The 16,766-nt window shown below is 39.8% G+C and overlaps 1 protein-coding gene across 12 annotated transcripts in view; it reads right to left on the bottom strand.

Moving 5' to 3' along the window:
• The window catches only part of NTNG1 (netrin G1), a 155,811-nt gene that overhangs the window by 84,319 nt on the left and 54,726 nt on the right, over positions 1 to 16,766 (bottom strand). For all 12 annotated transcript variants that reach the window (XM_054073203.1, XM_054073213.1, XM_054073201.1 and 9 more), the window contains exon 3: positions 3,091 to 3,731. In XM_054073203.1, the coding sequence (XP_053929178.1) occupies positions 3,091 to 3,731 (641 nt within the window). The remainder of the gene's footprint in view (positions 1 to 3,090; positions 3,732 to 16,766) is intronic.

Genomic DNA, 16,766 nt, shown 5'->3' with positions numbered 1-16,766 from the left:
TTGTAGTATTATCCTGTAAATTAAAATGAGATCAAGACTAAGAGAGGCTCTCTTTAATTAAGGTACCGGCACACTACATTGTCCATTATTCACTAGAAAAAATCACCCTGATTTAGTGAAGTAGACCATCAGTAAGTCAGAATTAGTTCATGTGGATTATTAGGTTTCTTGAATAATGTGAGCACAATGGGGTTGCTGAAATTGCTAACAGCCACATTTCCTTTTTTTATCATCTTAATAAATACACAATGGAAGTGGTACATTGAAGATGAATAAACAGGTAGTAACAGAGGAGGTAAGGCATTGTTGAGAGTACACAGGTTTTTATCTCTAATGCAACATACATCAGGCTTATTTCATACCAGAATGCAAAGCAATGACAAAACAAACCCTATATTAAGTGGACAAATCTCCTATCTATGATTTGTTGTGAAGAGTTAACCACTGCAGCATCTTGTATATTAAATATGGCAGCTTTAAGATAGACGCTTTTCATTGTTATTGATCCTTACAGTGTGAAACAATTTACATTTCATGCTGCCTTTAGAAATATGCTATTATGAGCTTTGATGATTTAAACTATATTTAACCTACAGGTTATTTTTTTCAGTAAAAGGACTTTGAAATGTGTCTGCTAGCATCACTTATCTACCACCTGAAGCTCCTTGGTAATGTCTCTTTGTATCCTGTACTCACAGAATAGTCTAATCTACCTTTGCTAAATGTATATCTAGGTTTCAAAGCCCAGAATATGAAACACAGTAGCAAAAATTAAAAAAAAAAAACAACAAAGAGACTTACTTTCCAGTTAACATCAGAAATTAATGTGCAATGTCTGGAAAGCCCAGCTGAATCAGAAACAGTGGCACAAAACCCCTGGCTATGCTTGCTCCCCCCGTCCATCACGTTCCCATGCTCAGGCCATACCAGGGCCCTATAATGCTGGCTTGGAGACCATTTAGAGGGGCAGGCCCTATAAAGTTTCTGGCAGGAAACCAAAAATACCTAAAACCAGGTGACATTTGGTGTGACTAAATAATTGGGGCTGTGTACTGCAGGCACACAACTACTTAGCAGTAAACAAAACCATAAAGTCTTTAACAAAGAGGGCTCACTACATATTGAAGTAAAGGCCACCAAACCCCTAAAGAGCTGTTCTTCTCATTAGCAGAGAAGTGATAAGAATTCACATGAATCTAATCTAGTGAGATACTATTACACATCAGATATTTCTTTTAAAGCACATGTCCAATTACTGCAGCATTTAGACAACAAGCATCAGCATCAGATAAGTTCTCTGTACAGTCACGCTTCATTTCTATAATGTTTCACAAGACTGCCGTGCCCCAGATGTGCTCAGAAGGTTTCTGTTTCTAATTTGCATGCAATGCACTCTTTATAATCCTTCAGATGCTTGCTTTGACAAAGTACTGATAGTCTAATTGAACTCAGACTAAGTTCCAAATGAGCTTTCAGATGGGGAGCAGCTTTTCCTGAAAGTAAGTACCTTCAGATCCTGAGCTTTGATATGACGTGTATGTAAAGCTAACCTATATAGAGTCCAATGGAGAAAGTATACACATTAAATAGAAGATTTTTTTCATACGGTGAGGCTAATGTTACTAAATGATTTCAAACAGTACCCTAAGCTGTCCATGATCTACTTAGTCCTCTCAAGATACTTCAGAAAAATAATTTGTGCTGTAACTAATGAGAGTTACAATAAGAATTCTTAAACCAGGAACAGTTATCTTATACTTTCATGCATTAAATTAGTGATTCTGAACACATGAATATGTATTGGGTGTGGACACAGAAGATTGTAAGTACATGCTACATTTACGGTCCTAAGAAATGTATTTTGATGTCATATAAAACTATATTGGCACTGCGAAAGTGCATATTCATTCAAATCTGCATGTGGCATCAATTCTTCATTTACATGAAGTTAGAGGAATATTTTTCAATAGATTAAATCATAGCAATTTGCTTCTGTTTTGATCTTATGTATCAATTTTTACAATATGGAAATGCTTATGAACATAAAAGGCTCATACACAAGAGGTAGAAAATGGCAAGGTCACTACAGGAGTAATGAAAATATAGTCACCAGTGTTTTATATAATCCCTGTCTCTATATTTCTTCACTCAGTCCTGTGTCTGCAAAAATGCCCTGGCCTTCCAAGACCTATCAGCTTTTCTGTTCCTTTCAATACTTAGCTTCTCTTAAAAAAAAAAAAAAAAAAGGAAGATTTGAACTCTCTATAGAAGAAACAGAGAAGTAAAAGGTACATTAGAGAGGTGAGTGAATTGCTAATAGAGTAAGTCCCATTTACTTCTTCTGAACAAATTGGCATCCAAGACACGCATAAAGGCTATCACCTTCCTGCTTAAGGTCATCAGTCAATTGCTAGTTTGAGTTGAGAAGAAAATTTCCCGATAGGAACGTCATTGCACAGTTATTATTTTTAGGACTACAGCACCTGATACCAGCCACTGCTTGCCCCAGAGGGACTATTTGTCTTGAACCCAGCTGAGTAATCATCTTTGTTATATTCAAATCAGTCTCTTCAAAACACTGTTGTTTTTTTTCCATTTTACTTCAGCTTCACTGCATTTCAGAGTTAATTAAAGTACAAGGAATGCAGTCTTGCCGCCTTCCCCTTTCATAGGCAGTTCACAGCTGGATCTAGTGGGAAGGGTCTATACAAGGGCTGCTGTATCAATCACAGCTTACATTAAAGGCCTGAAAAAGTCAAATGATAAGACAGAATCTCTCTTTTTAGTTAACTGCTACCAGGTGAGGCTCTAACTGTAAAAAAGCAGAAAATGTCATAATGTGAGGGTGAATTCCTGAGCCAGCACAAGAAACTGCTAGTATTATCCTGTTTGTAAGACCTAAGGTTCAAGCTCCCAGGACTTTGTGCCACTGAGTCAGAAACTTCTAGGATGACCAGAAACAGACTTCAACTGAGTCAGATTTCCAATGTCTAGGCACAAAGTGTTGTTATGTTTAAGGAAATAAACAGTTTTGAATAACCTCTAAAACTGAACACACAGGCCTGTTTCTAATAGTATATATTCTCTTACCTTCCGTATACCCTTATGTCTGAAATTGCATAAAAGTAGCGTGCCAGGTGTTGCTCATCTACATATATTTCTCCAGTTGCTGGCCTAAGCAGTCTTATCCTCAGATCTGTGATGGTAAAGAAATCTCTTAACTTCTTGGTTGTGTCAAGCTGTCCATAAAGAGAAGCCATGTTATGTAGTCGAGGTCCAGCAAAAAAAGCAAATCTATCTTTGATTTCAAAGTGGATTATCTTACTATTTGTCATGTATCCAGTAGAGTATTCCTCTGTGCAAATGATTTCTAGGACTGTCTGCTGAGATAAATCCCTCACTGATTTTGGATCCATGTGGAAAGCATCTAAGCAGTCTGTGGCATAATATTGGTAGGGCTGCCATGTTCGTCCATAGTCCAGTGATTTCTCCAGGATCATTTGGTCTGGACGGCCAGATTCAAAAGTGATAACTATGTTATCTGTCAGCTCAATGGTTTTGTTCCAGGAAAGTGTAATATTAACATGAAGGGGCTTTGGATATTCCTTCCAAGTTGTGGACTGCCAAAATGTGGAAGGATGTCTTCCTTCGAGATCGAACATCAGTTCTGGAGGATGAGCCAGTTCTTGGGTACTTGCATCACATTCATTATTGCACATGTATGGATTCCCCTGGAAAAGAGCAAAGCAGTGTTACAAGAGGCATGGTAGAGGTGGCTGTGACACATAAAGATGATTTTTGTCTGGCACGTGAGAACTGCTGCTTTTTCTTCAGGAGTGAAACCAAGAAAGAAAACATAAATGCTTGCAAGAAATACCTTTATCTTAATGAGATTTATCCTGGCTATTTTACCAGTTGAAGTAAATGTACAAACACACACACATATTTATAGCACCCTCGCTTCTCTAATATTAACATTTTTCTTGGTATGTTTCAGAGAAAGAGAAGAGTTTATTTACCCTGAGCAACTTGGGCCAGCAATTGAGTCACAGAAGACCAAGAATAGAAGGCAAGTCTCTAATAACTCAGTAACTCCAACTTTTCCTAGAAAGATGCAGCAGCTGAAGAGAATTTCTTTTTTAAAACAAGTACTTTCCTCAAAAGCTCTGGTTATAAAAGACATAATTTTTAGAGCAAATGTTTTGAGGTCAGCAAATGCAGCCCATATGTACTCGGTATGAACCAGTACCCAGTATACCTTCAAGTTCCCTTTCACCTGGGGTGTGAAATTTACCATGCTTAACTGTGCTCCCAGCTTAGCACTCACCACCAAAAGCCAGTAGGAAAAAACAGTGCTCTGCTAGCTCTGAGGCTTGATTTAGACATCTGCCATCTTATTACAGGGTAGTGAAGTACTTTAGGAAAGACTTTTCATGAGGCACTGACTCCAATTTATCAGGACAAGATAATCCAGTACTTGATTAGGTGGGAGATGTCAGCAGCTCCTGCTGGAATGCTGCCGAGATGGCTGGAGCTCTGAACTGGGGGTTGAGTTAAAAACAGCAACAAAAAAAGCTTGCCAATAGTGCACAGCTTTTACTGCTGTTTGTCCTTTGTAGCAAGGTGAAAGCGAATTATTCTCTTCCTGGCCTTTTGATGCATTAACTTGCACACTACAATCTTCTGCTTCTTCACAAAGGCTATTTTCTCTGCAGATTGGGGATATCTTGCAGCAGTTGCCAAGATATCAGACCCTATAGGCTGCACTGAATCACCTCTATCTAATTTCAGCTTTGAACAGTACATTAATACTTTGATATTTGTTCATTCTGTGTTTGTTCAAGAGAGCAACCACTGCTCTGTATCCTTCCCTCTGCCTTACAGTTCAATTGTGGAAGAAGCCAAGCCTCTTTTCACTGATGTTCAGCGCTGCTGGGGAAAAAGATGCACATGCCTATACCTAGCACTGCTTGATAGGGGTATAAGTGTAGCTGTTAATGTCATTAATATGAGTTCCTCCCACCTACCCTGAAAACAGAACAAGCCCTGGTATGATAATCAACCTTTTCTTTTCTTATAATTACATTTATGCTTCTCTCCATCTTGACGCTCAAGGCAATGAGGTGATTCAGTGCCATCCAGTGTGGGAAATGGGTTTCTAACATCTTTTTCCATCTTGGTCACTGCTCTGCTTCTTGACATACTCCCACGAAACACAAGTGAAAGGCCTTTACACTCACCCTGACCTCCCCACTGGCAACTTCCTCTTACCTGGGCAGGGAAATACTATTTTCTTTCTCTCTGTCTTTCCCATAATACAGCTGAATGCTAAAACTGACAACAATTCACTGCTCAAAGTTAGGAAAAAGCTACAAGACAACAGAAAGGGTTATTTGAAAAGTAGCACACTGCTTGTTACGCTGACAGCTTCAAAGCACACAGCTGTAACTGAAAATACTCTGGAAAGCATGTCTATAATAAGTCCCTGCTATGGCTCCGATTTCAAGCTCATGGTTGCTATTTCTATGCCTTCCTTTTGAATAAAACAGTGAAAATCAAAAATAAGTTTTAAGCAGAACAGAGAAAACACCAAATGTTTTTATTATTAGATCTCCACTTAATCAGATCAGACAAACACCAGGATTGGCTAACTTACTTATTCCTCAAGGAAAGTACACATATTTTGAAATCTGTAAGGTTCCAGATCCTTTGACTACATGTAAATATCAATTTTGCAGAAAATGCTCAGTTACGTAAATCTCACCTTTCTGAAGTTTACTAGAAAAATCTAGTCACTTTGTGCCTGTCACCATGAAGCTGCCTCTGTACTGATAATGTATATCCTTCTCTCATCACTTTGGCAAAAGCAACCTCACTGAGAGGTTATGGGTATTGAAACCCAGCAAGTAAATGCACCTATTTAGCCAGACAGATGCAATAAGCACTGCTGAGGGATGGCTTTGGGCTCCTACTGCACAACCAACCACTGAATCTGTTGTGATTCTTCATGTTAAAAACTAAAATTGTTCTGATCTGCTAGTCCTGGATGTTGGCGAAGGCACATTTTATGACTTCTAGCAGGTAACCCAGATTGTGTGGGTTGTATTGTTTCGTTCTGTATATAAGAGCTGGCTTCTTTTGCTCTCTTTTTCTTTGACTTTTTCCTTTATAGAAAAAGCTGAGGTGCCAATATAATCAGAAAACACTGGGAGACAGGGATCTAACAAAACACAAGCTAGTATGAGTGCAGGAAGATCATGAGAGCTGGTAGCAATAAGGTACCTAAAAGAATGGTGCGGTGAATGCTAAAAATCAGCCCTAGCTTGCTACTGAATGGTAGTCTACATCTCTGTGGGCACCAAGCTTTTAGGGAAAGATTAAATTATTCCAGTTAATAGCAGAATATAGTGAGAAATGGACCAGAATCACAGTGCAGTCCTGTACCTAAAACTCTTACCAGAGGTAACATCAGTGGCACAATCCACCACTGAAAGCCTGGGGTAAGGACATCTCTGCAAATGAGAACCCAAATAAAAAGCTTCAGGCATATCCTCCCCAATAAACTAAATTCTTCTTTTGATTTTATAGCACACAGTTCTTTTTTAAGAGGTGAATGATTCGATGACACCAAAATAACCTGTGTGGAGTTCAGTATTCTAGAGGAAATTAGGAGTAAAACCAAACCCCTAAGCTGATATAAGCTGATAAAATAAATGTCCTGAATTCTAACATAGGGAAGGGGAGAGGATTTATGAGTTCAGGTAAGTTCCCTCCTGCATACTGACATGGCAGTCACTGATGTAATTTTGAAATATTTAACGTGACTATTGCTTCAGAGGCTTGGAGTCAGATTCCCATTTTCTCAAGCAGCAACTTGACTTTAAACTGCTTCTAATTCATCTTCAATGTAATTTGCATGTTAAATTGTACTTACATTGCCAAAACCGTGTAAAGGGGTCTCACCCTACATGAACGTCCCTTAATACATGTTATTTTGAAAACAATTAATTTAACTGGGATGAGTTACATATTTTAATGTCTTGGTCTCTCTGATAATCCCCTTTAAAGCCTCTATCTCGGTAAAATTAATACAACAAAGAGAAACTTTCCCCAGTTGGTGAAAACCAAGCCTGTTCTGTGTTGGGGGCATGTAAAGGTCTGGAGCATTAGCAGCTGTCAGTAATTTTGTGACCAGCAGGCAGCCATAAATAGATCTTCATTTAAGCCTTCCAAGCAGCAGCTTTTCAGCTGGACAAAGTGGAAAATATTTATAACTTTTCTAAATTATATTTAAGCCATTAGGAGAATGCTAAATAATTAAACGCTAATAAATACTTCTAAACACTTTACTGCCAATTAGCATAAAAGGTAGCTGAAGCTTTCCCAACAGCATGACCAACTAAACAAAACCCACTATTTCCTGTACGGTAATTGGAAATTGGTATTAAATAGCTCCTTGCAGGCAGGCAAATTAGGTTGCTATTTATTTTGTTTTATGCTGCTAATGGAATTTAAAATATTACCAAAACCACTGACATAGTCTAAAAGTTCTGGTTTTAGGAAGAGACACAACAAAGGCAGGTGGCTATAGCACACAATTTCATCATTCTCAGCTCTGGCTGGAAAAAGCAGAATTACCTGAGAAGCTGCTGACCAGGGCTGACTGGTCCCTGTAGGGTTTCCCCTCAAATAGCTGGATTTAGTTTGTTTTAGCACACAGCAATTTCTATTTGTGCCAGCCAGGCTGAACTTTTATGGTGGTGTCTGATGTGCTCTGCAAGCATCCCTGTCTGCGAGGGAGTTCCGGGGCTGCCCTTGCTCCCGCCTGGCAGGAGTGAGTCTTACCAGGTACATCTTCAGGAACAACTTGGTGACCGAGGGTACAGTGGTCCTAGACTGAGGATTTCTGTTAGAAACAGAGGTCTAGCAGTAGTACGACCTTTGAATGTCAGCAGGGGAGCTGGCAGTGGTGTTGCAGCTGCTGTTCACGGGTTAAAGTCCAAGTGCTGCCACTCAGGTGAAGCCACCTGTCTCTCATCAGGATGGCTCCCCAGTGGCATCCACACAGGCTTAGGGCTTGATTGAAGATGTTGCTTCTTTCAATCTGCCTCTTGTCCACACTAACACCTCGTGGACTTTTTTATTCAGGAACAAAGATAGAGAGGCTTAACCTTTCTGCAGCGTGAATATCGGAAGCTGTATCACAGATTACATGTGGTAATAGACACCTGGCTAAGTCTCTGCACAGGATTATAACTTGCATTTTCAAACTGGTGAAGGCTGCTCAGGTCAAGCAGGCCAAGATTTGAAAAAGGAGCAAAATAAATTTTCAAGAATTGAGTCACAGTGACCAATTCCTATACTGCTGTGTCAAGGTAGGTACCTCAGATGCACAAGAAATAAATATAGCCCGAGTCATGTTTGGAGTGAGCTTGTGCAGTAAATTACTGCATTCAAGCCACACTTTTGGAAAAATAGAGTAGATCTGTTTTCCTTTCCAAGAGATCATCACAAGTAGTTCGCTTGGTACTGTGCTGTACATCACAGATGACTAATTAGACAGCAATAGCTAACAGCAGCAACTGATCTAATGCTTACGTTTTACATTTGGTTTCTAACCAGGAATTACTTGTTTACCGTGACAGAGCCAGATTATAAAACCATTTATTGGAAAATACTACTCATTAGGCATTGTCCTACTAATGGCAAACAGTCAGTGTGGTGGAAGATTGTCAAGACACAGAATTTGTCGCATAATAACGGATGTTATCAAACTCACTACATCCATTAGCTAGTTTGAGAGCATCTCGGTCAATGTCTGCAGAATTATTGTTGTGATGAAGACAGGGATGGCTGGAGACAAGAACATTTTACCATCAATAGCCTTTCATCACTGCAGTGACAGCATTTTAAGTTAAGAAAGAAAAAGTGCTAACATCTCAGTGGAAGATTTGATGCTCTTTCACAGAGCTTCCAAGTGAGAGGCATCTGGATGGCCAGACAAGCACTTTGAACTCCGAGCTGTAGGCTAAACAATATACATTCACCAAAACCAGCAAAAAGAAAATAAAAGCACCTTTAAATCAATAATTTCTGGAGAGACTTAAAAAGATTAAACCAGGGAGGATCTGACTGGCTAAAAAAAAATAATAATGCTTAACAACTTCATACACTTTTAAGCTTGAAAGTACATTGCAGATTACTGCCCTGGTCTTGCAACAAACTTGGTGCAAGCAGGCCCTTAAAATTCAGATTTTAAAAAGGTATTTCTCAAGATCTGGCACTTTGCCTTGTGGAACACAGAACTAGCTAATTAATCTTTGTGACAAGACCTCCACGACGAATGAGATCCTAGCCCAAATTTACATATAGATGCAGAATTAGAGAGAAATGCTTTTGCATGATGAACTCCAATTATATTGGATTGTTTCTTCCAAAGCCTTTTGGTAGATCAGGTGAAGGCATTCTTGGCACTCTGAGCAGCTCTCAGATTATTAGATCGTGCCTCTCATCAATACAATGAACTGAAAATGCATCATAGGGGAAACTTTTCAAAATTTGCGGCAACAAATGTATTGGTGCATTTGGCAAAGGCATTTACTTTGTAGCAGAATATTCTCTTTTTAGTTACTTTAGTTGCTTTTTGGCAATCCTTTTTAATGTACTTTGTGGGGAAAATGGAGTTTTGTTTCTTCCAAAATATCTCTACCTACTTTTTTGGAGGAGAAGGCTCCTTATTTCTAGTTGGTAATTTTATGCTTTCAAGGCTACCTTTGACTTGTCAACCTTGCTGATGGTATTTTGACCATACAATCATTCTGGCATAACAGAACCTTAAGGCAGATCTACCGAAACTCACCCAAGCGTGGGTTTGTTATTTCAGAAGCTGAATATTGGTGTTTTTCCTCTGGTATCAGCAGGTACCTGGCAACATAATCCCCTTCCTATTTATAGCTTTTGCAAAGTCATGAGGTGCACGACCCTGGGACCCCATCTTGCTGAGCTCTGGCTGAACAACAGAGCAGAATCTTTTTTTTTTCCCCCCAAGAAAATCTGGGTTTCTTTATACACCAGACACATATTTGGGTTTGAGAAACCAAAATCCTTGGGGACACAGCATCCCCTTCTCTCCATGCATTGGCACTGAGAGAAGCATTGGCATTTTTTTGGGGAAGCCAGCCCATCCATGAACATGCTTCTTGGACAAGGCAGCAGAGGATATCGGTCTCCAGCATCTTGTTCAGCTTATATCAGTGCATTTTTGTCTGAGCCACTCTTCCTGCTGTCCCGCCGCCCTGAAGGAGCTCTGGCAAGGAAGGTATGCAGGAGATATGGGGGATCTCAACTGGGAACAGCTTCTATTGTCAATAACAAGCTTGGGTGTCTCTACCTTACATTTTGTGGTCTGATATAGATCTCATCTTGCTCACTTTCTGATTAATTTGGACTATCCACGAATTTAGAGTGGGAGCCATTAAGGGGGCAGAAAAAAAGCAGATGTTTAAAACACTGCAGCTGAAAGTTGTCATCCCTGGGCAAGGGAAAGCTAGCGCAAAGGCAAGTTGGTCTGTTATCATGGACAGATGGTCTCAGTTATCGCGGTGATCACAGATGGAACACAAGCATCAAAAAACTGAGAAAGCAAATCACCTTGGTGGCAACAGGAAGGAATCAAGGTGCTGGAAACACTAAAAAAAAAAAAGCATATATTTATTTATTTGTGGTTATAAATTACTGTGTTCAGTTTTTTTGGTCTACAAAGGAAATCTGTGGATAGCAAATAGTCTGACGAAGGTCCTGACTAGCCCCACCTGGGCAGCAGGTGTTAATAATCCTGACCAGTCCCACTTGGGATCCTGGTCCAGGTTCTACTTAACGTTAGGCTGGGGTCTTCAGCTGGCTCTTTTTCTTGAGTGGGTCTCAACTACTATGTAGCAGCACTGCCTCCTGATACTCCTGATGGGGCTTCCCTTGATGACACTGCTTTGTTCAGTTGTGCCTGGGGCTGCTGATGGACTGTGTGTGTCTCCTGGCTGTGCTTGTGCTATTTGGGATGGTGAAGATTTGTGAGGACGTGGCTGGTGCTGGGGTGGTCCTCTGCTCCCATGGGTGCCCCTTTGTTGGGTGACTCTGCTCCTGCTGTTCCTTGAGGGACATGGAGGAAATGGATATGACAGAAATGCAGAGCTTCACAGCATGTCTTAGGCAACAATGGAGCAGATTTATATTAGCTGAGTACAAAATTAGATCATGGGATGTCGAATCATGGGAGCATGGAAACTTTGTGTTGTGGAAAATTTCAGGAGGATTCTTGGTGCGCGGAAACTGGAACACTGCAGTTTGGGTGGGCTCCTGCCCTATGCTGCTGAGGGTGGCCCACCAAACCCTCCCATGCAAGACAGGGTGATCGCTGTGAGCTGTGCTTGGCTGGTGCTTCCTGTCTATGGGTGAGATGTGCACCAGTGGTAGGAGGTTCTCTTCTAGTACATAATGGAATTGAGTATATAAATAAACATAAGTAATCTTATGTTTTTATTGCCCACAGACCAACCAAAGAAATGTGCCTTGCAACAGGGATGGAGGCAGGTGGGTCATGATGGCTGTGGCTTCTGCAAAAGGTTGCTCTTAGCTTTCTAAGTGGTTCCCAAGGAAGACTCATTTTCTGACCTTATGGTCCCTGCTCCTGTGGTAAGGGTTTCTGTGTCCTCCTGGCAGACAGCTCTTGAGTAGTATCTGTGGAGGCTCATGCAAAGTACTGATGCCATGAGTCCTGGCAATTGAGTATCTTCTGATAGAGGCCAAGAATTTCAGCCTGGTTTCTGTGTAAGTCAAGTGAAGTGAGCAGAACAGCCTACTGATGTGGTGTTTAACTGATGAGCTACAACAGTGTTCGGTGCAACCCTATCCTCTGCTAATTTCAGTAGATGTGTCTTACTTAGACAGGTCTATGTAGACCATTCATCACAGCCCTAAGAAACTGTCACTTACGCACACGCTAATTCTCGCGTGGTGTTCAAAGTGAGCAGTGTAGAAACATGATTAAAAATTCTAGAGTTATTGAAAAATGAACATAAAGTTTTGTAATGACTTAAGTAAAAACTAGATAGGTCTGGATCTCTCCATCAATGGACAGAAATATGATTTTTGTATTTCTATTTTAAAGGGAGTTAGAGTGAAAACTTTTTTCACCAGGCTGTTACTGGTTAGTTGTATCTTTTTATAGTAAGATTTTTGATATAACAGGAGGAGGGACTTACCCTGTAGTTTAGAAAACTTCTGTCCTTAGTACATCTGGACTAAAACTTTGTTACCAAACTGCCAATTAAAGAGCTTAATTACAGTGTTGTAGGTATTATTTATTGAGAACGATGCACACTCCCCACTTATTTTCTTTTCCCTTAGCCATGGTATTTCTGTCCAGAAGGTTTCTAAACCACTATGTAGCTCATCAACACAGCTTTCAGTATCATCTGACTGTCTACCAAAACAGACTGTCACAGCTTTTTAATAGCACACAGTGTCCAACTATTCAGAGTGGAACTGATGACTGCTGTATTTGATGTAAATTTCAAAAGGATTTTACATAAGGATATGTGCAAATGTACAGTGCAAATCAATAAACTCTTCCTAAAAACTATCCAAGCCTTTTTTGTCTATTGTTACTGTATGCATAATGCTAAGTATCGAATAACAGAAGTCAACACTAGTACAAACAGTTACTATAAAACAAATACAAGGAAAAAGCTTTTAAAAATGGCACCCACTTAACCTCTATGTTATTGGCTTCTGTGCAGGTTCAAACTAGGTAGTGGAAGTCTGAAATGCTAATGTCACTAGGAGTATGTAAAGACAACTTCAGCACTTATTTGTGTGGTCTATACAGTAGTTCAACTTGCCTGTTAGGCTTGGCTGACTGAATAACATGATAGGTAATACGCTATATAATTAGTGCTTAATAATTTGGCAACTTTCAGAATCCCTGATGCTCCAGTTGTAGTCACAGAGCAGTATTGCATAGTTTAGAGTGGGTGATTTGAAGCCACATTTGTAAAGGGGGTGTAAAGCTGCACTGATCCAGCCATGCACAGAGGGTTCCCGTCCTGCTCACTTGCCTGCAGCCTGACCTTTTAGTCATGGTACAGCAAAACAGACCCTGGGCTCCCAGTCACTAAGGCACATTTTACTCTAAATGAGGCTACTCTTTAAAATAGCACAAACTTAACTTTTCTGGGTTTGCGATGGGGGAGTGGGCTTGAAAAAATATTGAAAAAAATTATGAAACCCCATTTTACCACTTTTCTTTCTATTTCAGCCGCTTCCAGTGGATCCACTGGAAAAATCTCTCCTTCAGAGCTGCATTTTTGCTGTGGGATTAGCCCTGCCTGAAGCAAGCACCAGCCTGCAATCTAGCGGTGTGCTGCTTGCTCAGCCCTCTCCCTGCTTGCCTCCCCCTGCACTCCTGCTGTGGAGCTGACAGCTTTCCAGCTGGCAGCCCCTCTCTTAAGGACAAATTTCCTGCAAACTTGGGAGATCCCACCGTTGTGCGTAGCAATTACACTGCTGTGTGGTGAGCAAGTACTATTTACTCCCCCTCACCCCCTACTTCGTAGTCTTAGCTTTCGCCTGAATCAAGTCTGTGATGTAGTGCTTGGCCAGCTGAGTGCTGATACAGCCAGAAGGGACGCAGCAGCTGGGGACCGAAGCGAAGCAGTGCAGATAGACTGGCTGGCTTAAGGGCAGCATGAAAGTGCACCCTACATCGTGAACAAAGAGCTAAACTATGCCTGTGCTGTCATACTCATGCTTATCTGTTAAAAGGTCATTTACATAAACAAACAGCTACTTGCATGTGCAACTGTTATTTATGCTCTTAAAGACTATTCTGCGAGTGTAAATGTGTATTGGACTGGGGCACAACCAGTCCTGTCCCAGAAAAATGACTTTCACTACATATGTGACCCCAAGCCATCATTATGATTTTATTCTTACAAAGGGGAGCAGGATTAGGACAAGAAATTCACATTGTTTCCTTTCTTCCAGATGTTAACATAGTACCTGCAAATGCTACTGGGGGTCTGTACTAGGGATGTTTCTGCAGCAATTTTTACAATCTAAATTTAAATAAGAAGAATTCTGTGGTTTTTTTGGTTTTTTTTTTACAGGCAGTCCTTTTTTTCCCTCTATATCTATGCTCATATGTCATATGCTCATTTGTCATATGTCTAAGCGTGTTTCAGATTTTTTTTCTTTGCTTCATCTGAAAATGTTATTCTTTTGTAGAAGGGGAACTGTACAATATGCCAGAGATGGGAAGTACAGCTGATTTGATGGAAGATATGTTATATTATCTCATTGTGATTGTAGGCTTTACATTTTACTCTGAATACTGGCAAACTGTCATGATGAAGACTAAGACACCAAAATGCACTCTGTCAAGCTATACTGCTTGACACAGAGTTTATACAAAACTATTTCATGCACTGTAACACACAACTCCTGTACTGGGAAGTTAAAAAGGAAAATAACAAACCTAACTGGCTTTGTAGAAGCAAAGTCCTTGTTTAAGTATTTACCATCAGGAAACAGATCTTATTATTTGTTTCTTGCTTATAATTTCCACCAACTTAAAAAATGCTATTTGCTTGCCTAAAGGTGCAGCTACTACAGACAGTCATTTGGCATAGTCTGTGGGATATTGAATATGAATTATGGTAAGGCAATGACAAAAGGATACCAAATCCTCCATGGTATTCATGAATGGTTGCCTGTAACAAACCACTATCGGCTTTAAGAGTTTTCCCAGGGTGATTCCTGCTTCCTCTGTGGGAGACTTTTAAGACTGCTACAGAGAATTCCTAAGTAGTAGCAATTGTTAAATAACTTTTGTCAAATGGGATGTAAAAAATAGTTAGAATAAAAGTATCTCAAATCTTGCTTTATTCCTTCCAAAAGAAAGTAATCTTTCTTAGAAGAGATGGTCTGATTAAATAACTGTACAGGCTTCACCAAGAAATATGTATACTCATGAGAGCACTACCAGAATAATGAGTCGATGGTGTACTAATCATCACAGCGAGACAAAGACTGAGTGCAATTCAATAAACAGTCAGTTCCCCAAACCTCAAAAATCTTTCTCTTTGTTATCATTAAAAGTAGGCAGCTTTGCTAAGCCAAGGCATGTTGTCTTCCCCAACTGTGACAGTTCCTTATTTCACAGACTATCACACCAGTTACAATAGGTTACTCGTGTAATAGGATATACTAATGTAGCATACTAGTTATGAATAAAGATGGCACAACTGTGTCAATTAAAGCTATAAGAAAACTTATCAACCCATGTTTATGTAATATTGCATCTTTATATAATGTTTTGCATATTACTTTTTAGCTGGAAATCTCAAAGTGACTTACAATCAGGTATGCTCAGCTGCCCACAAAGTTACAGCTAGGGGAGATTAGAGAAAGAGAGGTGAAGTAATTAGTGCTCAGACAAGTTTTAGCTCACCCAAGAACTGTCCCTTTTCCTTTGGCCCACAGGCCCTTTTTTCAAAGAGAAATTCTTTTTGTTTTTGTATTAATGCCATACAGGAAAAAAACTGCAGAGCCAGACAACAAATAAAAAGGACTAAAGAGACAGACTCAATTCTTTTCTTCTTGGGGATGTCTCAGCTGTGCTTCTGAGACTGTCTGCATCTGCAGGCACTGCAGCCCACTCCAGAGTGTTATTGATTCTCTGCCCATGGATTTAATGCAAAATTGTATTTCTCCAATAACTGTAATTTTATTTCCGATTCTTAATGTCAGTATTGGTTTTGACAATTTCTGATCTGCTCCTGTGCTACCAGTGTGCCTACTGCCATTTTTAATAAGCTTTAGAGCTGGTGGATTAACACTGAATGTCAAACACCACAATTGGAATTGCTGATGTTGTGCAGAAACACTGCTTTAACATATTAAAAAAAAATCTGTCTTACTGTTGCCACAGAATATGCACCTAATTCAGCTGTATTTGATCATTTCTTGTTAAAGAATTCCCAGGCTCAGAGGACCCTTGCATGTATGTGAACCATTTAAAGGAAGAATGAAAAGGAATGTGAACAAAAATGACAATTGTAAGTGAAATCCAATTTCACCTCATTTCTCTTAAAAGGTGGGCTACATTGTTTTCCCTTCATTTATGTTTGTCAGGATGATGAGATAAATATATTTAATGGATCACAGTATGTACTTGCATAATGAGGAATTGTTATAGAAACAAATTTAAATGTTGAATTTTATTATACAGTAAAGAGACGTCTTATTGGTATTCACAATGAATTGTGTGATGTCTCTGCACATTCAGATTATAGCACACAGTGCTTTGAAAGAGAACAAAGACACTCATCAAGCCCATGTTATGATATGGCACCAATATAAGTAATTCAATCAAAAATCCCCATCCGGTATCTTTTGGGCAAGGGTTGCAAACTTTGTGATAAACTGGTAATCTGTTCAGTTCTGTGCTGGAGATTGTCGTGTAATTTCCTTTATTACATATAACCATAATAAAATAACTACATGGCTCCGAAAAAATACACACACATTTCCTAAAAGAATTTGTACTAAGACTGTTACCTGCAAACTTACAGTTCAGGTAAGGCAGGCGGTTGCACTGATTCCTAACAATCTGTCATTTCCAAAATGTCTTTCATCACAGCATGTTTTGATTCGGAGAATCCCAACTGACTGGATGGCAGAGAAAGGGGGAGGAATGCAGCTGCTCCCCT

Source organism: Cuculus canorus, chromosome 8, assembly GCF_017976375.1.
Source record: "Cuculus canorus isolate bCucCan1 chromosome 8, bCucCan1.pri, whole genome shotgun sequence".
NCBI classification, from domain to species: domain Eukaryota; kingdom Metazoa; phylum Chordata; class Aves; order Cuculiformes; family Cuculidae; genus Cuculus; species Cuculus canorus.
Note: the sequence above shows the minus strand (reverse complement) of the source record. Positions and strands in the feature narration are given on the sequence as shown.